Genomic DNA, 23,244 nt, shown 5'->3' on the forward strand with positions numbered 1-23,244 from the left:
CCTCCGCTCCTCACAGCGGGTGGGCGCTGCGGCCGCCGCACGCTCCCCTCACGGCTCACTCACGGCCCCCCCCCCCGGGGATCCCCGGCCCCTTTTTTCCACCCCCTTGGTGGCACGGAGCCCCTCCGAGCTCGTCCCCAGCCCGGCGGGTGTCCCCCCCGGAGCAGGGCCGGGGGTGATGCTCAGCCCTCCGCGCCCCGAGGCTCCCGCCGCTCGCTGAGGAGAAGGGTGGGGGGCTCCCAGGCTGCGGCCCCCAAAACTCCCCCGCGGCCTCTGGGGATGCCGGCGGTGGGTCCCCAGGGGCGAGGATGCTCGCAGGTAGGTTTGCAAAGCCCCCTCGGCTCCTGTGGGGTTTCCGAAGGGAAATGCAGAGCCTCCCCCGGGGAGTCGGCATCGCAGACTGGAAAGGTATCAAGTAACGAAGTGAAGGGTCCAACACAGGTGTTTCAGCACCTTCTCGCTTTTTGTTTTTTTAAAGCCTCGCTCCCAGTTAGCCCATTGGCATCAGGTGGGGGAGATGTAGGTAATGTTACTGGTGTTATGTTCCTCTGAAATTACAGTAACTGATTTTTATCCTTTGAGATGAAAACTGATTGCTACTGTGTTGCTAGCTCCAGCAGTTTTATCCTGAGCATCGTGTTATTTACATTTTCTCAGAGAGCCCAGCTCTGGGCAACATGAAATTATGGGACAATCTCTGGTTTATTTTTTTAAAAATGAGTTTCTCATGCTGTGGGTTGCAAAGGAAAACTGAACAAGGGACCCCTGAAGACTCAAAACCAGAAGGCAGATTAAAACAATTCCAAATATATTGCAATTTAAAACCTCATTCATTTTATTTTAACCTCATTCATTTCAGTGCATGGAGCTGGGAATTACCAAAATTGGGTTAGGTTTCCAAAGGAATCATAGGCATGACAATGCTGAGACATATTGGTTTCTCCTGGAGCGCGTGATTGCTGGCTGCAGTCGTGGGGACCCTCTTGCCATGTGTGGGAGACCTGAAGGTCTCCAAATGGACCAAGGAAATCCCTTAGATAGTGGCAAAAAGTGCTGAGACTGAGGTGCTGCTACTGCTACAACCCTAAGGAAATCTGGGGTCTATATCCCCTTAGGCACCAAGGGCTGTGCTTTCAAAAGCAAGGGAAAATGGAGCCAAGGTAGAGACAGCGTTTTTTCTTTACATGGTCTCAGAAGAGGTTTGAGTCGCATCTACTCCATTGGTTTGTTGATAGCAGTTTGTTTACAGTGCGTTAGCTCTATCGGTTTCTAAACAAAGGCAAGTCAAAAGTGGTGTAGAGACAAGACCATCTGCACAACATGATCTGTCACTGGTCCATTTTGGTACAATAAACGTGTTCTGTGTTTGCCTCCGTCCAACTGCATTCCCTCACAATTACTTTATGGACGCTAATTATTTTTATCTAGAGCTCCAGTCACTAGCTTTTGTTCTCAAATTTTGTAGCTAACTAGCTCCGTTTAAAAAAACAAAACAAAAAAAAAACTGAGCCACAGGCTTTCATCATCTATTTCATAAATGAAGCAGGACCTCTTAAGTAATGTGCATAGTCATAGGATGTATATTTTTATGTTACATTTATATTTTAAAGAAGACTGACAAAGGATGGCAACAACAGGTTTGTCTCTGAGATATTGTTATTAGCAAGGATTACAAAATCACTGTTTACTGTCTGCAGTCATTCTTAATAGTTTGGCGCTGAACTGCTAACACGTACCAGAGGAATCACTGGCTAAGGGAATCAAGGCTCTCTCAAAGTATAGTTAGAATGAAGGGTCTGCTCTATTTCTTCAATCCAGTTCTAATAAAACAATGCTTCCTGCCCACACCTAGCTCACCAAAGTGTGCTGATTACAACATGCCCTCCTTTCTGTAGTAGAATAGGCATCTGACTTTGTATACATGTTTTTGGCAAGCTTTTGCCTGCTGATGTCTTCCTCTTCATTTGTGCTTTCTTTATAGTGTTGTGTTTAGATATCTGTTCTTTATAACACCTTGCTTTACTGTTCACAGGGGTTAGATTGTTTGCAGCCTGATCAGCTCCAAAGAATTAGTTGATACAGTTTGAAATTTAGACACAAATCAAAAAATAGGGAAAGTATTTTGCCTTTTTTTCTCCACTTTGCAACTAGCTGAGCTTCCATAGTTAAGTATCTTGACCTTTGTACAGCCGGTTGTGTGTGTGGATGTTTTAGCTGAATATTCTAACCTTATTTTCTGTATTTAGTTTGGGATCTCTCAAATGAAAGGCACTACTGGCCTTATTTAGGCATTTCTTCTACAGTTTATAGTCTATAAAAAGGAAATATAAAGGGTCTCAAGTCTCTACATGTTTGCTCTGCTAGTACCCCTTAGACTAAGTAACTCCTTACTTGCTCCTTCATAATGGCAGAGCCACAGCACTTAAGAGCTGATGAGGGTGTAATCCCTAGCAATCCTTTAACAGCACAAATGGAAAAGCTTCTAGTAAATGTTTCTGTTTTTTTTCAGAGGTTGCTCTCCTCCAGAGGTTTGGTTTTCTGGCTCCTCCTATGGATGGCAGCCTGACGCTCTTTTTCAGTCTTTGGGAACAGCCCTGAGAAGAGCTACATTTTTGACTTGGAAGGGCTGTTATTTAAATGGAAAAATGTTACACATATAGTGCGTGTTCCTAGTCGTCTTCCCACAGAATCAGCCAAAGAAGTGTCACTGGAAAAGCAATATGCATTTCTCTTAAGTGTTTGTCTCAGAGTCTTGCTCCACAACATCAGTTCAAATCACAGTTTAATTACAGAAGTGCTCAATTTACAAATGCTTGGCCACTCTACTGTTTTGAGTAAAGAAATAAAGTGGCACTTGCACATATTCTGGCCTAGATGAGAGAGTGCCCGCTCGTCGACAGCAGAGCCTATGAGTTGCGAACAAATAAAGGCTCAAGTAACAGGGAGTCCGCAGGTTGGACCTGAACGTCCTTTTTGCTGACCAGCTATGAACTGCTGGAGAACCGATGCGCATGGCACAGCAGTGAATGTAGAAGGTTTGATCCACATCTGTTTCCAGCCGCATGCTGGCTGGAGCAGCCTGAGCATCAATGCTTGCCCTATCAGGTAAATGCTGATCTTAGGAACACTGTACCAGCAGTCACAGCACAAAGGTGTGGTGGTGCGGCAAAGGCAGAGCATCACAGCAGCTCCAAAAGTTCTGACTTGGTTTCTCACAAAGAAAACTTACATTTCATGCATCTCAAGGTCCTTACTGACTGCCCTATTTGCTTCAGGATCCAGTTTGAAATTGTATTCCTTGTTTTTCAAACCACACCCTCACTCCTTGGACTTTTTTCCAGTTTGTCTCCTGGAGACAGTGAAGCCCTCCCCTTTCCTTCCGTCTCTTCTCTCCTTCCAACAGGCTCCTTGCTGCTGAGTTCAGAGCTGTCTTCTCTCGTCTTCTCCTGTCCAGAACCGACTCCCTGTGTGTGTCCTGGAGTCATTTTCCATTTTAGTACAAAATTCCATTCCAGTAATGTCCTTTTCCCTTGGAATTCAATTCTCCTTGCCCCATCTGTTGTTCTTATTGAATGCATCAAACTTTGAATCATATCAAGCACTTTGTGGCTCTGGATGGGGTTCTTCTGTGGTTTTTGTAAGACATTGTGCAAATTCCTGACAGCAGGCTGGTAAAAATTGTATGTGGAATGTTTTGGAAAAAGCAACTTGAAATGCAAAGGTTCTGCTGCAGCATTGTTCAGTAGGTGAGTGTTTAATGTTTAAATTCCCTCTAGTTCTTTCTCTGGTGGGGACATGTCGCTGTACACACTTAGCATTTAAAGGAAATCCTCTTTTATGGTGGATTTAACTCCTGACATGTTCTCGATAAAGGTCACTTCATGAATTTATAGCTTGGTATGTGAAGCCCCATCCTGTGTTCCCTGCGCATGGAAAGCTCAGCTGGAGATGATGAATTCTGATGGTATTTAATGTCAAAATGAACAGAAGTGTCTAGAGGCAGTAGCAGTGCAGGCTGGAGGTTTCCAGATTCCCCACAGAGCTGATGCCATGATGATACATAATTTACTTGTAACTTGTAAGCAATACACCCGTCTTTCCTCCCAGAAGCTCTTCCATTTAAAGAAGCCATGTCTGTCTTTGTGTAGCGCGCTGACATTCATGCTCTCTCTGCATTCATACAGGCGTTTGGTTCTTCTTTGGACACCTGCATTCTCCAGAGTGTGCAGCACAGATGCTGAATTACTTGCACGGCAATGTATAAGGCAGCTGAAATTGCAACTCCTTCAGCCTAACCTTGTAAAAACAGAGTTCTACTGGTCAGTGACGCAAAGCTGAATAAAGAGCATGGGAGTCAACGTCTGTCTTCAGAATCGTGACAGTTGGGTCAGGGCTGCTTGCTATGTCAACATTTTTAGAAGCTGAATTCCTCCAGAGTGTTTTCTCTGGCAATATATCCATTAAATGGATAGAGGGTGAGCGTGTTCTTTGAAAATATAGCTAATGAAAAGAAATGAGGTAGCTAATATAAATCAAGTTTGCATCTGTTGCTAATTGCACTAGTTTTGGAATGACAGAAATGTAGCTCTAATTATAAACAGACAAAATCTTAGCCTAAATTGGCTGAGTGGTTAAATACCATTCAGGAGAATAACTAGTAGGTGAGCGTAAATAGGATATGAACATACGAGGCTGGAAACAATCTGAAAGGGTCTTCTGGTTGTTACCTCTGCCCTACAGCGAGACTGAGTAAGCCAGTATTTTCTAATCACGGATTAATAGGGTGATTTGGGGAATACTGAATATATTGGCTGTTAGGGCCTTTTAGCCATTTCCTTTGAAACAGACCCTTGACAAGGAAACCTCAGTATTCATTTTCTTAACATTCTATTTTCCAGGAAACAGAATAAAGCCAAGAAAAGCAGAAACCCCATTACATTTTAGAGGACAGTAGTAAAACATGCAGATGGTAAACAGACTTTTAATTTTCTGTAGGGCCTTTACAATGTATTTTCCCTTCTATTAATCCTGGAAAGAAACACTTGCTAAATTCATCAGCTGCAAATTCCCCCCATCCCCAGAAGGAAATGAGACTTTTATGACCATGCTTTCATTATGTTTTCCTGTTTCTTTTTCCCCACCATTGTAAATTTTAAGACCACTGGCCAAATTCAGCCATGTGATAGAGAGGAATAGGCTCACAGACATTGTATTTCTGTGAGTTTTGTGAAAATAGGCAGCAAGAATGTGGATGGAGACTTTTATTTAGACAGAATGGCTGAAAAGAGAGTTCAGTCCTACTGGAAAATCTGTGAAACAATGAAACCAAAGCATCAAAAAATAAAATCTTTGACCGAAGTTTGCATCTTCTTGCATTAGTTATTCATGAAATACTTCTGTTCACTTTATGCCCAAATTCCTGTTTTTGTAGGAATCCGTACTTTTGTCTGCATTAACCTTAAAGATAGATAAGTTCAGAAATCTTCTCCTGAAAAGACCATTCTGAACTTTCTTCTCCCCTTCAGAAATGGCTTCTCATTGTACTATGTAGTGCTAATTTATGTAACACAGGTGTGGGTTTTTTTTTTTTTCTTCTATTATCTTGTAGGATTTCAGGAAGCTCAAGATAGAAGTCATCCTAATTTTCTTACTCCCAGTTTTCTCAGTCTTGAATTGTTTGTGGAACAGGTTTTAATGGAAGTTCTTTGCATTTCATAGTTCCTAGTGACGTATATAACCTGAGTAAAATAGACTGGCTTTTCTGGAACTTCAGTCTTAGCTAAAATTTTTGAGACACAAGCACAACGCAAAGGCATTTCCCAGGGAGGTTCAACAGCTGTACATTTGCTGCCTTTTAGATTTTTTCAGAAAATAACAAGACTGCTAAGCTAGAATAAAATGTAGGTAAGTACAGATTTATGTGGTCGAAGTCCTCATAATGAAATGTCTCAACAAAAAATTTGCCTTTAAAAGTATTTCTGCCAGTGCTACCAGAAGCACTATAATAGCAGTTTTGCTACCTGTCAGTAGAATAAATTTAGATGAGGCAATGATTAAAGCAGCTGTGCCCCTTTATGCCAGTGCTTTCAGCGTAACTGATACTGCTTGTTTCGGGGATGTTAAAGAGAAAAAACTGGTGCAGAGGCAGCCTTTACAAACACAAGAGGGAATTTGCTGTCCAATCTTTTTAGAAATGTGTACCTTTTAGAAAGATCTTCCTGAATTTAAAAAGTATTCAGTACTTCCTGCTTTTCTAAAGGCCTAAAAGGTGCCTGCAACATAAAAAAGCAGTATCATTTTTCGGCAAACCATGCTGTTCCAAATATGTAAAGTGTCTTTAGCAAATGCAAAAATAAAAGGGAGAAACACACAAAGTGCTAGTTAAAACATTTATGTAGCATATTGTGGTCATACGTTGAAGATGTTTGGTCTTCATCATGGAATATTGTGATCTAATAGAGTGTTGATTTCAAAAAGAACGTGCAGAGGTCTAGTTATGTAGTGGCTTTTTGTTGCCTCCCTCTTTCTGCATCATGTAATACTGCATCCAGGAAGCAAAGAGATGATTTCTAGTCCCAGTGTCAGAGTTCTGTCTTCCTTCCTGGCTATCCATAAATCATTTGCTCAAACTCAACTAGAGCCTAGTGTAAGTGTATTTATTATACTGGATCAAGTAAGGCTGTGCTGCCAGAGCACATCAGAAGTTGTCTTTGTGTGTTTCTATCTATTTACATTTTATGAGGACTGAAACATAACTGTTAAGAATAATAAGCAGCTCTTCTTTTGTTTCTTTGGATAGGCTGGAAGAGGAGAGCTAAATAATTGAAAGAACCACATTTAGCATTAAGAAACACCGCTTTTGTGAGTCCTCCCAAAGATCCTTAAATATCTGCATGTTTCTCTTCTAGCTAAGAATGTGACTGGGGCAGCACATGATGTGTTGCCTGATGCAAGAACTATGCTCAGTTAGTGCATATTGCCAAGTTTGTGTCTGCAGACGGGAGCTTGGTTTGCTATGTCTGGGCTGCAACTGATCGTACTCATTCACGGAGCAGGAGAACAAATGGATGTATAGACATCTGCTAGAATACAGGAAACTCAATGTTGAGCTGTTTGATCAATGATACCAAAACAGAGATGGTCAAGAATAGGCCATGGGATTAAAATACAGCGTGAATCCATCCTCATTTGTAATACGAAGTAAAACACTTTTGAACGGTCCGTCCCCTCTCAGTCTAACCACTCTTGTCAAAAATGATGCAGTTGTGTTGGCTGGTGATACCAAGATTCTGGTGAGCTATTGGCATGGTTCTGCTGTGGTTAGTCAGGGCTTTCTGATTCTGTTTGATCAGTATGTCACCTCCTCAGCTGTTGGGTTACGAAGCAACGAGCTAGCATTTATTATACTGCTTATCTCAGATATCACTTCCTCTCTATTCATTTCCATTCATAGTTACATATGACATGTAGTATTATTTTCAGCTATATTTGGCTTGCACTTAATCCAACCTTCCAGCTCCTTTCTCTATTATGTAAATACAACAGCAGGGAAAAGAAGCCTTTTGTCCCCTTGTGCCAGGAGGATATGCTGAACATCAACATGGACATGTTCCTGAAGACCAAGCTGTTTTCTGGAAGTCTGCTCACAGATTTCATAATCCATCTGTTTTCTGTAGAATGCAGTTATTTAAAGCCACAAAGTTCACTTCAGAGACTTTGTACAGTAGCTGTTGTTTATGTTGGTATTTCTGATGAGGCTCAATATTGTCTATTTTCCATTATATCTCAACACTGCCTTTAATTGCCTTTTTCCACCAGATTTACATATTATCCCTCCCGGCTGTTCACACGCAGACTTCCCTTTTACTTGGCAACCTTCCAGTCACTCCATACTACAACAGAGGTACTAAAATGGCAGAGCAGTTGATGAGAGTCAAAACGAAATTATATATTTATACTACATGGCCTATAAATAATTGAACAATTAAATAACAGAACATCTGACACTGTCATCAGAAGTTCTTTTCTTTTTCCTGAAAGACAGTTCAAGTAGTTTTGGGCAGGTATATAACAAGGTGGTAGAGGCTTAAGAAATATCTCCAAATGTTATCAGTTCCATTATTTATCACTATTCTGAGGAAGGATAAACTGGAATTAATGGTTCTCTCAAATACCAGATTAAAATTGTTCTTACAGGGCTTGGCTTCAAAACCCTGATGCTTGAGAGACCTGAGGAAGCAAAGACACTCCCTGCAGATTCGCCCAGATCATGAACACCATCAGACTGACTCAGCAAGTATTTCTACATATGCCTAACCACAGAGGTGTAAGGAAGTTTAATGGTTTTAATATGACTCTCAACACGATTAAGAAATATGCACAAATTTAAGCACGCATTTTTCAATTAAGGACATAGCTTCTTGCCTTCTAACGCACCCAGGCTCCACTGCTCTGTTATTGCCACTGGCTGCTGGTGTCTAACGATACAAGGAAAACAGTAATGTCCTGCTTTACCCCATAGTGAAGAGCTGCTTTGGTTGTGCTGTTCAGCTTACCTCTCTTGGGCGCTGGTGAAGTCCTCAGGTGTCTGGCAGGCTGTTGCTGTAAACCCAGCATAGCACATGTTATCTTGAGAGGGGAATAAGACCTCAGTGCTGTGTTTCAAACACCCATTAGTAAAGCAAGCAATTAAAAAAAGTCTTTAGCTTATGGAGATTGCAGGAAGGAAAACAGCTCCAGAAATTTGAAGTTGGAAATGTTAGAGCAGTCAGGTTCATCAGATTCCTAAGAACAAGCTTCCTTTCCACCACTTTCAGCTGCAAGGATGACAATCTGACCATCCACTTTCACGCACTGAGCTGGACAAGGAGTGTAAACAGCTCAACAAAGAGCTATTCAGAAGGGTCAAGAGCAGGGATTTAGTCCATAACAAATAAACACCTGAAGATGGAAAAAAAAAAATCAGGCTCTATTTTCCCTCCCACATGTTTTGGGATCATCGTGCCAGGAAATTATTAAATCATACAAATTTCAGTAATGAATGCACTGCTTGGATGGCACGTGAAATTGCTGAGGGTTACGGCTAAGGAAAAATAACACATTTTTCAGGGTCAGTAGTGATGTAAAATCAGATAGAGGAGTTGGACTACAACTTAAACAGATTTCTGAAAATAGTACTGATACGGGAGGAGACTTCCCTACGTGATACAAGTAAGCATTAAGAGGAAGCACATACATAAGTAGAGTTGCACCTGCTGCGATTCAGCACAACTGTTCCACTTGATGTTTTTGTTTGATTGGGAAGACACTGCCACCTAATTAAGAGAGGGAGGAAGCACCACCACTAAAGCACTTTATGTATCTAGAAAACCATGTTTAAATATCGAGAACAAGGCTACTTTGGCTGTGCCATAAATGCCAGTTTGTAGCACATTTGATTTGTTCTGTGGTTATTAAAGGTTGATGCACTGTTAACAGGACTCTGACACTTTTCCCACCTGCACTTTGCTTATTGTTGCAGTTCAGTTTTGGTGCATTAGTTCTTGCTAAATGTGTACCAACAAAAATTAACACATCACTAAATTATTGCAACTGTGTCCTTTAGGAAACAATATCCTTCTCTCCATCTTGTGCTACAGTATTTTCCAATTAATATTTTCTCTGTATCTCTGTGAGTCACAACTGAACATAGAGCCTGTGGACTGGAGGTGGGAGGCCACAGCTGGCAGCCTGGCCAGAGCAAAGCAGGCTGCGGCATTGTTACTGACTCTGCTGCCATTTTGAGCACATCGGGTGAGGTGGGGATAATGCCAAAGGCAAGGATTGAGGATCAGCACCCACAAATACTGCTAGCTCCTATCTAATACTGTATTACTTCATGCCACTTTAAGAATAAAAATAAAAGCTGAAATGTCAACAGCCTGTAACACAGCAAATGTACAACGAAGCAGATGAAATGACTCACAGGTCTCCTCTGCAGTGTTGTTAGCAGCTCAAGTATTTTCAGGGCAGAAGGCTGCAGAACTTTGAATCTGGAATTGTCTCAGAGTCTCCATCAAATTCCCACCTTTAAGAATTCTTGGCTTTCCACAAGAGTCAAATTACAATTGACAGGTCCTTGGACATTCAGTCCAGATCATCCTGCATGCATTATTCCAGGGTGATGCTGTCCCTCCCTCCCAAAGCTCTTTCCATGGGCAGGTGGATGCAATCAGGTTTTAACCTTTGCTTTCTTACACGACTGTTTTGTAGCCTTAGTATTCATGTGTGTCTGATGGATTTCCTGGCTGCCCTTCTGCCTAGTCATCACTTGAAAAGGGAAGGAACATCCTGTCATCATCATCCAAGTGGACCAGTAGGCAGAGACATAAATAGATTGGCCAATCCAGACACAAGGCAACAGTGAAAATAAGTCAGTTAAGATCGACTTCATGAGTGTTAGTATGCAGTAACTTTGTACTGTCATTACCGTGGATCCTACTGGAAGCTAAGAACAGACTGACTGCATTACCACCCTTCTCAGTTACCTCTCACAAGGGAATTCCTGCAGGAATTTTTCTTCAAAGGCACTCAAACATACTAGCCAGTAAACCCCACAGAGCAAATGAATATTGGATGCAAACAAACATTGGTATTACACAGAAATTCTAAGAGAAATCTGGAGCTCAAATCCTAGGGCAAGAAGGTCAAATTTTAGTACCCTCATAACTGAGCTCAACGCAGCATTAGACTGGCAGAATTAGTATACCGATGAGACTGTATTGAAAAAAAGTACCTTCAGTTAGCTCTTTCATTCCCGTAAGATGGACAGTGGATGAATGTAAAGGATAAGAGAACAAGGAAGAAGTTGGAAAAGTTGGAAAAGACGTAGGAAAAAAACCAGCTAGAAGAAGCTAAATGTTACATTAATAACTTGATTGAATGTAGGGAGAGGTTAAAAAATGGAGTAAATAGCTTACATTTTTATCTATTTTACAAAACTTTTAATGTCAGTAAGAAATTTTGTTGAATAAAGCCAGAGGAAGACAATTAAATTCTAATTTTTCCTCACAAGTCATAACATACCTTTTCTTAGATTATAAACTTAGGGGCAGGATTTTACACTTCCTAGGGCAGATGTGCACCTGGCTAATTGACAAACACATTCCAGACTGTATCGTTATCTTTCTATGCTGAAGGGTTAATGAATGCAGCATGGCCTCAGTGGCACTCCTCATACTCTTGCTGCCCTAGCTGGCCTTGGGCTGGCCTTGGAAGGTTGTGAGACACACTGAAGCCAGGCAAAGGTTTCTTCTAAGCAATAGAAAGTCTAGCAGTTTTTCAGAGTACTGATCTACAGGCAGAGCTTATCTTTGGCAAATGACTATCTGTTAACAGAAAGAACAGATTTACAATTAATATAGAGGAAAATGAAGGATCAACTAGAATCCAGATGCCAAGGAAGACAGTTATTTTCCCAAAAAATATTCACAGAGAGAGCTGGAATGCCATTTTCTAGAAGGTTCTGCCTCGCTAACAGCAAAGTCACAATCCATCTAGACTTTTTATAGCTGAGGCAGGGCTCCAGAGTCACTGTATTTAGAAAACCCTGCCTGGCCCCCCTCCAGGGGTCTTCCCAATTTGGCAGACTGTTTATCGTGGGGGTACCTCCCTGCTTTCTTTCAAGTAACCCTTATCAGCCCATCAGTTCTGAATCCACAGATCCCTGGATCTCGGAGATACATATTTACTTGGAAGCAATGTACAACATACGATGTACAAAACCAAAATGCAGATTGTAGGACTCCCTCCTTTAAAACCAAACCAAACCAAGCTGCTTTTCAGACGCAGGGGAAAAAGACAGACAGGCAGAAGCACAGCACCTGCTCTTCCCACTTTTTCATACTTGCACGAGCATCTTTTTTACCACCCCCTTCCTCTCATTTCCCAGAAAGGCTGAGACTGCATTGTAAGAAAGGAAGTCCTTGAGAAAGCACAAAAGGGTTGAAATGCTGGACCAGCCATGAACTAATTAGTGTGAAATACTCTCTCTTCTGACTGTCCAATTCTCCATGCAAGTAGAGCAAGCAAAGAATATTTCTAGCAGAGACTCAGAATTCACCACACCACTCCATTGTCTACCATCTTCCTCTGTACTCTTGGCATTGTTTTGATTTTTCTATATGCAACAGTAAGGTGCAGAGATGGAAGAGCTCTCAGTTCCTATCTGTTGGAGAACTCAGCACAAGGGCAGGAAAACAGTTCTTTGAATCTTAAAAACCTGTCAATCATCTCTCTAGCATTCTGACTTTCCCTTTTCAGAGCTTCTGTAGTAGCACTTCTGTGGCTTCATGGTATCAAAGAAAATTAAATCTCTATTATGAAGGAAAAAAAAAGAAATTCAGAAGCCAAGTTCCTCTTCTCACATACAGATAAGAACCTAGCTAAAGGTCAAGACATTCTGAGGACTTAATCAGCAAATTTGGGACCACGCAGGAATATTACATACCTGTTGCTTTTAAGTTTCCAAGATTGTACAATTGTTTTTGCCTTATGTACAATTGTTTTTGCCTTATTCCTATCTTGCCTGCCTTCTTCACGTATATATATCCAGTTGATGATATTCCAGATGATAACAAGCACTATGGCAAGACTACTTCTCAAGCAACATCTTGGGTTATTTTGTCTGCACAAGTTAAGGTTTTGCATAAATGAATGCTTGTCTGCATTCCTCTTTCAGGATCTAGGAGAACCTACTCAAGAGCCACCTAATAAGGTAATACCTTTCATTTATTTCAGGAAAACAAAACCTACCAGCTGCAAACTGATTTCCATTTTGACACAAAATTAACAGAATATGCCCAGCATTTTAACAGATCTTACTATGGGACAGAAGTATCAATGAAGTTGTAATGAAAGAATTATGGGAAATAAATGCAAAAACTCTCCATTAACAATAAGCACCTTTATTGACCATCTTACCATTCAACACTTATTTAATTTCCTAAATTGATGAAGTACAGTCCAGTTTAGCATTTAAATAAAAGAAAAAGTGTTATAGCTGGGTGGTGTAGAACTAAAGTACTGTTTAAAAAAAAAAAAAGCTGTAGACACAACTAACGCTACCTGTGATTCTAAAAATTAAGCCCCAAATATTTCAGAGTCAAACTTAATACATCTCCTCCACATGACATTATGCCTCAAAAAATGCCTGTGAAAGTCTGTCTGTTTAGAAGGCAGAGTGGTTAGTAGGTATTTTCTATTTCACCATTTAACAAGTGTCATCACAAAAAATACTAGGCAGCCAAATATTTCAGATAAGTTTTACAAATTAAAAAACAAAACAGAACAACTGTAAAACCTTCTTCAGGGAAAGGCCAGCTGATTACAGACAGCATTTGTATATAAACCAAATAAAGGCAGTAGTTTTTATTACAAATTTTGGATGGCAGCCTTGCTACGTCCTCATAGGACACAATATAGCATCCCAATGATTTCAGTAAGACAAAAGAGTTCAGCACAGCAACAAATCTTTGCAGTACAGACGAAAATTCAGCTACGTATCATTTGTTACAGTATTTAATTCAACACTCAAGCAATTTAAAATCATATACACTGAGGAAACTAGTAACCAGGTATCTGGTTATTCCCACCTTTTTTTTTTCCTTTCTGTTTTTAGAACATATCTTACTACGTTTCCAGTACTTAATACTTCTTCAAAATTTATTAGCAAATTTTGAGAAGCAAGAAAATATCCTTTTATAAAGGAGATTGAAAAGAATTTTTTGATCTCTTATGCTGACCTTAGTATTAAACTTCTACTCAAGCCAGTAAGAATAAAATTAATCAGAGCTATGTGGCTGCAAGGACACCCACTTCTATGCCAACATGAATATTTAAGCAAAAATTTATTTAGCTTACCAAGTTAGCACTGCTGTCTTCTGAAAGTCCTAAACCCTACACAAGGTAAGTATCCAAGAAGAAATAAAACTCTATGTCATATCAGGAAATAGTAAGAAAAGTTGCAGAAAGTCCTTCATAACATATATAAAGAGACATTTCCTGGAAAGGCAAAACTCATGTTTGTTTTTTTTTTCCTTTAAATTTCCCTTTCCTGCAGGATAGAAAGTTACTCTAATGAGAAAAAAAAAAATCACTATTACAAGATAGAGTTTTCTCTTCACATCAATTAAACTTCTTTATCAGCAGAAGGTATAAAGCATCTTTATGAAAGTTGTGAAAGAAAATTCATTTTGTAGCAGATACTCATTTATAACCTTGCACAATCTTTTTTCCCCCCACAATGAAAGCTCAGCGTGGGAAATAGTCCTTTAAAACAAGGCTATTAGCAAAACAAAAATAATACCTAGAGCAGGAAAGCTTAACTAGCAAGAAAACAAATGTTTTCTCAAAAAACAAATAAATAGCACAGGAAAGCCTACATAGCAAGACAAAGACATATGTTACTGAGACTGTGAATGGAATTGTTAGGAGAGATGAAATGTTAGGCCTCTAACTTCCACATGGCTGAGATCTTGGTTTTCTAGTCTGCTTGGATCATGAGGTTCTCAAAGCAGAAATAGGATTTATTTTTTTATTCTTCTTTTTTGCCTTTGTTTTCAAAGGCATCAAGAGAAATCCAGAATGCAGGCTGATAAAAATAAGAATAAGGCTGATACAAATAAACTGTTGACCAAAAAAACTGAGTCCGTTTCATGAAACAATTCAGAATGAAAAAAGGAAGAGCTTACATCAGAAAGACAACATACTTTTAAATCAATCAAAATTTTTGCTTGGATTCAAGCTTCACATTTCTTATTACACATAACATAACTAGATCTTCCAGATGCATTTTTCCTTCATTAACCATGACTTAGTGGAGAAAACCTCAGCCTACAACCTAGTTACCAAAGTCTAACTTTGGAAAAAATGTAATTGTGAAATAGTTGCATACAGATAAAGGCAGATTTCAAATTAAAATGAATGTTTTTAATTACTGTGCTTTTTTTTTTTTTAATATCCTCTATTCTCAACAGACTTGATATATCATTTTTAAGATGCAAGTGTTACTATTAATTACTTTTAATAAAAAGGGGAGAGTCAAATACAAAATTAAAACAGGTACACTCAATTTCAATATTCCTTCACTGAGATACTTAGAGATTTTGAAAACTAATGATTGGCATCATTTCCTAAATAAATCTATTGACCTTCTTGAGACATTAAATCATATAATTCATGAATATTCTAACAGAGTAAAAGAATTAATTATGATATACACACACAAAAGTAGATAAGTTGTCATTAATAAGGTTTTCCAAGCTTCCACATGAGTGTAAGTGACATGTAAAGTGAAAGTTGAAAAGCAAATAGAGATGCTAATAGCTCATAAAGTTTTAAGTCTCCATGATGCATATCTTTTTTAGGGACCCATACCAATGACAGCAGTAAGGTAAGGAGAAACCGAGGCACACTTTCAATCTAATTCACAATTGTACTTTGCTAGAAAGCCCAGGAATATATGCCTATTTTTTCATAATACTATGCTCAAGCAGTGTAGCTTTTTTTTTTAGTGATTTATTTTTCTACAAGTGAACTCTCAGGAGACACTGTAAAACAAGAAAGGCTTCAGTTTTCCTACGCTTCCTTAACAAACTAGGTACACTTTATAGCAAGTCAGCTCAAGGTAACAATTCTTTTTACAAAAAAAAGGAGAAACTGTGAATGTGATATTCATGAAAGATGCAAGCTTGACAGTCCTGAACATCAGGGTTTTAATTTAATTCATAACATAATGTGGTACCAGCTCAAAGAAATGACGTCGTCTTAGTCACTCATTGTCATTTGTGATATTTAAGTGTTGCAATGCTGACAGGGGCCTTCTCCAAACTGAAATAGCTTATTTGTTTTCAAGACAGACATCTAGTTCTCCCTGTCATGTCTTCAGGTTGGAGTAGAGCTGTAATTATTTTATTCTACAGTGATACTTACTGTAATAAAGAATAAAACAAATTGGAAGGCTCAACATTTATCTGGAAGACTCAAACTTTTTAAACCTTTCTTAATCTGCAGAAGCTTTTTATACCTGCTAAGCCAACGTAGGAGTATGCGAATCATAGTTGTGCATCTTAAAACCAGTCACATTATCAAGGAAGACACAGCATCTACTCGCTCCCTAATCACCTTTATTTGAACTAAATGTTAAGTTAAGGAATGATCTATGATCTGTTCACACAGTATTAGATCAATTCTTCATTTCTAAAATGGAAACTACTTTCAAATAACCACCTACCTGAATAAGCTGAGAAAGGGCAGAAAAAAAAATCAGATGATGACAATATATTACCCAAACCTTTTGGGTTTCTGTCAGTCAATCAAGATTTTGTGTAAACCATAATATACCCCTGTAGATCTTTACTGATAACAGCGTAAAGGTGATGGCATTCACTGACTCAGTCATAACCACCACTGTTCATCCACCTCTTGGGAAAAGTTGTCTTTGGAAAGGGAAAAAGCAGAGGATTTTATCATTCCTGCATGACACCCTTGATAGTTAACAATTTACAACTTCCATAGAACAGTTTGTTCCTTAAGCCCCAGAAATGCCAGAGGACAGTCACAATTATTTTTACAGCTGGAAATCGGCATTCTTTCAGAATTTTAAATAGCTGTAGGTAAACAGAATTAGCAACATTTGCTCTGAACAAAGAAGTACATTCTGTTCCCCCTGACCCCTCCCCAAAACAGAGGCAAAATGTAGTTACTTTTCTCATCACAGCTTTCAGGCCAAGGACACTGAAGCTTTGTAGACTCCGAATTCTTCACGCACACAACACACAGTAATGCAATTGAGAAAGGTATCCAGCACAAAAGAATTAACAGAGTGCTGAGAGATTTTACTCAGTGTGCGCTTTTCCTATGTACATTATAAAGAAACTTAGGTATTATGCTGCACTTAAGGTTATGCAATTTTAATGGCAACAAAATCAATAACATACCAGAAAAAAATTAATAGATATTGTCCAAGATTTTTTTTTAAGAGATCTGTTGAGATAAGACATCCAAGAAGAACTAATGCTGGACAAAAATTTCTATAAGCTCTTTAAAGTTGTCGGATTTTTTTATCAGTGCTTTTAATATTGACATCCAGTGTCTCTACTTTTTTGGTTAGCCGATCCAGCATATCATCTTGCTCCTCTATTTCTGTCTGCAGACCAAGAGCTAGGTTTTTCAGACGACTCAACCCAGAAGACATCTCATCTGTCAACAGAGAGATTGACCGTAAGGATTCAAGGCAGTATAAAGCACACTGTTTAAACGGATGCTATCAGGACTCCCTCTTCTCCAAAACCTGGAGTTAGGAAACATTAGTTAAGACTGCTCAAGTCCAAGTATTCTCTAATAATGATGGCAGCAAAATTTTGACATGGCTACTGAATTACTATCAGAAAGTAATCACTTCCTTCTTCTTCCCATTAAAAGTTAAAAACTTAAAACCAAATTGTATCTTTATAACATGAGGTATCCTGCAATAGTTTTCACTTTTAAAAACATTTTATAGAAGGCTGGGATACATCTTTTCTCAGGTCGATATACACAATATTCTCACTAACTTTTTTTTTCCCTTTAAAACGATCTTCATGCAGAGATATCAATACACTGAACATTTAAAATTTAAGCAGTTAATTATTTAACAGATGTAAAAAAATCAATTTCCAGATTTTCTAATTTGGCTACAAGGAAACTCTTTTATTGTGTGATTGGTTGGTACAAATGCTTCTGAGGCTAGTAAGTTTTTGCATGGCTTGGGAGTATAACAAATGTGCTTCCACTAACTCTTATACTTGATTATTTCTCTTTGATCTATTCCTTTCTGATTTCCTTCCAATCTCTTCTTTCTAGGTCAGCTAAACAGTGACACATGTAAGCAAAGAGGCACTTTGTATATATACCACAAAACAAAAGAACATCAGCTGAATATTTTTGGAAGTAATAAAAAGAAATGCAACAAATTCACATATGAAATATTTAGTGCCTTTTGATCTGTTTTCTGCATTTTTTTTTTCAAAGTTGCACACAGTTGTAAATTCTTTGGGTTCAAACTGATGTACAATTTAATATCTCAGTTTTAACTGTCAGTGAGATAAGTTGAATGCATCTTTCAAAACAGGTGGTAAGCTTTATATAAGTATCCATACTGGTCTAATCTGGCTGTCAATATGGGGCATTATTTCCTTCTTAATATTATTAGTATCTGTTTAATAATTTATTTTTTCAGAATGGAAGAATTAACCTGCCTGTCCCAGGGACATTCCAGTCACTTACAGGATGATTCAAAGAAATATTTTCATATCCTGAGTACAAGTGTTATGGGATACATCAGCACCATTTTCTCATTCAAATAAAAGAAACTTGCTAGCATATTCACATTTAGTAAGACTATTTTTTTTTTTTTTATGGTCAATCTGTGATCCAAGAGGATTCATGCTTTGGGTGTAGTTTTTCTCCCAGTTTCTTTGTTCAGGGGCAGTTCAAAATCTAATAGTTTTAAAGCACAAGCATGTAGAAGAGTTAAAATAATGATGCCAGTAGCGTATTGGTTTCCATAAGAGATTTATACTATTCCAGGCATCCTACCCAGTTTGTTTCTAGCTGGTTTCATTTGAAAGGTATTTCTAACTCAGATTTGTTATTAATATGTGCAGATAGATGACCCACAGACATCCCACGGCATAGAAATACTCAAATAATGCATGCCTCAAAAGAAGTGTTGGATTCTGTCATGGTTATAGTTCTGAAAGAGTCTACAAGTAAATGTTGTTGTTGTTCTCAAAGCTCATATGCGACCTATACCCAAAAAAAATGCTTCTTGGGAACATATTGCTTAGAAATTCTCTCTCTGGCTTGAGAACCAAAAATTAAAAATTGTATTATGTCAAACAGCTTCAATTTTCTCACTTACCTAAGTTGTTATCAATTTTCTGGTGGTAAGCTCGCAGATGTTGATTCTTTGGATAGGCATCCCGTTGCACTGAAGTAACTAAATCTATGTTGCTGAAATCACTGTCTGCCAAGAGTATAAAATACATAATATTACACAATAAAAAAGATAGAAAGAAAAATTCAGGTTTTAGAAGGGCTATTAAAAATTGGTCTGACTACAGATGCCATGTAATCATATCGCCTGTTAGCCAGAGTATCAAAAGCAGTCCAACTTCTTTATCTATAGAACATGCTCAAGATTAACAGTTATTAAGCTATAACTATTCTCTTCTGAATTGCCTTTTGTAGTTCTGCTAGGTAGTTGAGGGAAAAAAAAAAAACAAAAAAACCCCACAACCAACAAAATAGGCTTACCTGCTTTCTATCTGCATTTAGCCTTCCCTCAGGTAAACCCACCAGAGAGTTAAGTTCTGCCCTCTGTTGGTCAGACTTTTAATATTATACGGAGTGGAACGGAGATTGATGTTACTAAAAAGCATTTCTTGCCTTACAGAGCTACAATTATAAAGATAACCTGAAGCTTTCTCACTCTCACTAAACTAAATAATTAAACTTCACTTTAAGAAGTAACAGTTACTCTGTACATAAAAGTAATCCAAAGTTAACTCCTAAGAATGGGGAACAAGACCAAACCCTGTATGCTTCCTTGTGCAGTCCTTGAAGTAAGGACTTCATTGTGAAGGGTTATAGTTTACATTTCAAATAACAAGAAAAACATATACAAAAACTATGGCAAACCATGGTTAAAAAGAAGAACCTCTGAAAGTACAAGTCAACATTTTGGCAAATGTAGGACAAGGCTGGCTGTACATTATGTGGATTATTGGCCAAAGTCGCCTCTGTGCAAATATAAGCAGTAGATGTCTTTACATCTGTAGATGCACTACAGTCTTTAATGCATATGGCATAAATCCCCCGCAGGAAGGGCTAGATACAATCCACGTGCAAGTAAAAGTTTTCACATCTTCAGGATGGGTATAGAGAGATTTAGGGGCAGACAGTTCCCAAGAGTTGAAAGTCACAAACACTGGGATACAATCTGCAGAAGTTGGGTAACAATGCAAGTCAGCAGTTGGGCAGGGTAAAGGATCTCTGCCTTCACCACTGTGCAAGTTCCCTCCATTTTGATGGCAGACATTCAGTATAAAATAAAGTTAACAAACCTGAATTATCTAGCCGCCTTAAATTCGGATGACTTTCCTGGTATTTTGACTCTTGTTCTTTACTAGACATCATTGCTTCTTTTAATCTGGTAATAAAGAGAGTAAAATTAAAACATTCTTATGGACCACAGGCTTCATTCTAAATCCATTAAACAAGAATGGGCATCAAAATTATCCAAGAAAATATTTTTTTAGGCTTAATCCAACAAGTCCCTTTACAATAAGTTATTGTCATGTATTCAGTGAAAGCAGAATTGGTTGCTTTAGTGCTGAAAATAGTGTAAGCTTTGATATGAAGAACAAAAGCATATCTTCAGTCTTGGAGGCAAACTATTCATTCTCTCTAATGGAAGATGGGGCAAGGAAAAAAAAATAGTAACAATTAAAAAAAAATAATAATAAATAAATAATAATAATAAAAAAAAAAAATCAATCCATGCAGCATTACCAGGCTTTACACAAATTTCTCAGTTGAAGAGAGACAAGTACTGTAAGACATGGTACTTTCACAGCGATTCATTTTTGTTTACAGCTTTTAATAAAAACTAGTGAAACATACATAATATTTAACTAGAAGCACTACAAATATAAAGGGATGCAAAAATATTTTTCTCAGAGTTAAAGAAAAAGGGAACCAGACACCATCTCAGGAGTTTACAGAATCAACAAATCTGTAATTGATTTTCTGGTGACATTTCAGAGATGCTGTAAGAAGTGTCTCAAAAAAAAAAAGTTAAAAATGTAAATGGACTAGGTGAGGAGTTTAGGGGAAAGATACATGAATAAAACTGGTGACACGGTGAGGAGACCCTCTCCCCAGGAGTCTGGTACTTAGAAGGACCAAGTAACATAAGTGTGCACGCACACAGGAGACAGCCAGGACTCTGATAACAGAATAATCTAATTACAGATTACTGGGGAGAAGAAGATTCCACTTTAAGAATTACTTCAGAAAAACTGTTCTAGATCCAGAATCTCTCAGAACATTTCTGATAACAGACAGGCCTCCTGTTAGAACCCAAGAAAATACTATCATTCCCAAGTGAAATGTTTATTTTCCTTACCTACTGTTAGCATAATATTCAGGAGTGCCATTCTGCTCTGGCTTGCTCTCTGGAGGTTTGGGTTTGAAGTAGTTAACCAGGCCCCCAAAAACACTCTTAATGCTATTTATGTGTCTTTGACTGGTCTTCAAGTCCTGGTCCATTTTATCTACCATCTGTTCTGTGCGCTTCAGTGACTCTCCTTGACGTACAAGCTCCTAATAGATATTGACAGATAAAAGGCAGCTAGTGAAGCCAAGATAAACTGAAACATCAAATATTTTTAACAGATATTCTGAAGAAAAATAAGAGCATTCCTTCAATCTATGTAGATGAGTTATAAGGGAGTGCAGCCTTTTCACTCACTCCTGTTTCTCCAGGGCATTTCAATCAAGAGCTGCTAGTCAGCTGTAGCATTAACCAGCTATAAAATCCTCATCAGTGCGATGCCAGTTTTCTGACAGGTACTACAAAGGGGAGCCAGGAATTTTCTGTATTGGCCGCTTGTCAGGTTGATGTTTGTATCTGCTCTCCGTGGGCAAAGTAGTGAAAATTCAAAGGTTTATGGTGCGGAAACTAGAACTACTTCTAGTTGTGAATGACACCTTCGTTAACAAGGGATGCTATTTTCATGTTACTGGGGTGTTCCAGATAACATAAACAGAATAACTGAAGAAAATAAACACAACTAGAATTTTTCATACTGCAAGAATAATTTTTTGGCTAACAGTGCAAGATTTAGAAATTCTGATATACACAGCTGTGTTACTTCCTATTTCCGTGGCACAAATACTATTCCAAAGTAATCCAAAGATTAATTTTGAGATTAATTTTGGCCACAGAGTTGCCCACAGTCAACACTAGTGGGAAACAAAGGACTTGTGCTCATACTCTGTCCAAAGCTCGGGGAATTATTGTTAGATGTGCTTGTTTTCTCACTCAAGCAGCAAGCCCACACAATTTCTGTTCTACCATTACCCCTGCGTTAAGACTAAGTTCTTAATTCCTCATTTAGGCTGTTTTTAACAAACAAATCACGAGGCAGGAAGCTCCCCGAAGCGCTGAGCGCAGCCCTGACAGCTCCCAGCCGCGCTGGGCTCGCCCAGGCCAACCCCCGGGCAGGTGACTCCAGGGGCAGGACCTCTCTCTATTACCGAGGGCCTGGACACAAACAGTCCTCCGGAACGAGCCCGTAAGCACAAAGGAAGTGATTAATCGGGATGAAACTGAGCGCCTGGTAAACAACGAAGCCAGCAGACGCTTCAATTAATTAGAGAACAGCTAAAAACTTTCTAGTCAGATAGGCATAAATACCATTAATAAGGCTTAGTAAGGAGTTTAGCATAGCTAAGCTCTGCTCTTGGCGCTGTAGGGGTAAGGAGGGACCCGAGGGAGGTTTTTGATGTAAAACCCAAGCCTCCTTCACCCACAAAGCCGCTCCTCGCTGACACACCGCCCTGAAACGCCGCCCAGCCGCCTGCCGGTGACAGCGCCGGGCCCGCGGGGCAGAACAGCAGGGGCTTCCCCACCCTCACTAACAGCCAAAACAAAAAAAAAAAAAGGGAAGGAAAATTGCCCCGCCGGACACCCCGCGGTGCCTCGGACCCACCTCGGAGGCGGCCACGCCGATCCGCTCCGACTCGTAGAGGAGCGACAGGGAGCGGGCGGTGCTGTCGGCGGTGGCGGCGGAGCGCCGCAGGACCTCCCGCTGCAGGTAGCGCTGCCGCTCGGCGCCGCCCGCCTCCTCCTCCGCAACCTCCTCATCCTCCTCGGCGAAGGGGTTGTAGCTCCTCGGGGGGGCCGACATGGCGCCGCCGGGCGGTATCAGACGCCGCCACCGCTCCCCCTGCCCAGGCCCAGGCCAAGGCCCAGCCCCGGCCGCGCGTCTCCTTCCCCACACAGGCACCGGGCGGCCCCGCCCGCTCCGCTCCGCTCCGCCCCGCCCCGCCCCGGGCGCCGCTCTGAGGCGGGCAGCGGCTGGGACCGCCCACCGCCGGGGATGGGGGGAGCCGGGCGAGCCCATTGCTGAGGGGTCGGAGGTGCGTGTGGGGGGGTGA

General features: G+C 39.8%; 1 protein-coding gene and 1 long non-coding RNA gene across 2 annotated transcripts; one reads left to right on the forward strand and one right to left on the reverse strand.

Annotated features, from left to right (window-relative positions):
* Positions 1-160: 160 nt before the first annotated feature.
* LOC118252911 (uncharacterized) lies at positions 161-12,752 on the forward strand. The gene is made up of 3 exons (XR_007708942.1): positions 161-318; positions 8,197-8,326; positions 12,719-12,752. It is a non-coding gene; the product is annotated as an uncharacterized LOC118252911 (long non-coding RNA).
* Positions 12,753-14,975: 2,223 nt separating this feature from the next.
* SNAP29 (synaptosome associated protein 29) lies at positions 14,976-23,134 on the reverse strand. The gene is made up of 5 exons (XM_035556719.2): positions 22,797-23,134; positions 21,209-21,405; positions 20,145-20,230; positions 18,941-19,045; positions 14,976-17,238 (listed from the first exon to the last, which is right to left on the reverse strand). The coding sequence occupies exons 1-5, from the start codon at positions 22,992-22,994 to the stop codon at positions 17,081-17,083; spliced, it is 744 nt and encodes a 247-aa protein (XP_035412612.1). The 5' UTR covers positions 22,995-23,134; the 3' UTR covers positions 14,976-17,080.
* Positions 23,135-23,244: the final 110 nt, after the last annotated feature.

Source organism: Cygnus atratus, chromosome 17 (genome assembly GCF_013377495.2).
Source record: "Cygnus atratus isolate AKBS03 ecotype Queensland, Australia chromosome 17, CAtr_DNAZoo_HiC_assembly, whole genome shotgun sequence".
NCBI lineage: Eukaryota > Metazoa > Chordata > Aves > Anseriformes > Anatidae > Cygnus > Cygnus atratus.

Coding starts and splice junctions, on each gene's coding strand:
- SNAP29 (XM_035556719.2), bottom strand. CDS start 22,994: ATGTCGGCCCCCCCGAGGAGCTACAACCCCTTCGCCGAGGAGGATGAG. Junction 21,406..22,796: donor TCGGCGTGGCCGCCTCCGAG/GTGGGTCCGAGG, acceptor AATATCTATTAG/GAGCTTGTACGTCAAGGAGA. Junction 20,231..21,208: donor GAATATTATGCTAACAGTAG/GTAAGGAAAATA, acceptor CTTTATTACCAG/ATTAAAAGAAGCAATGATGT.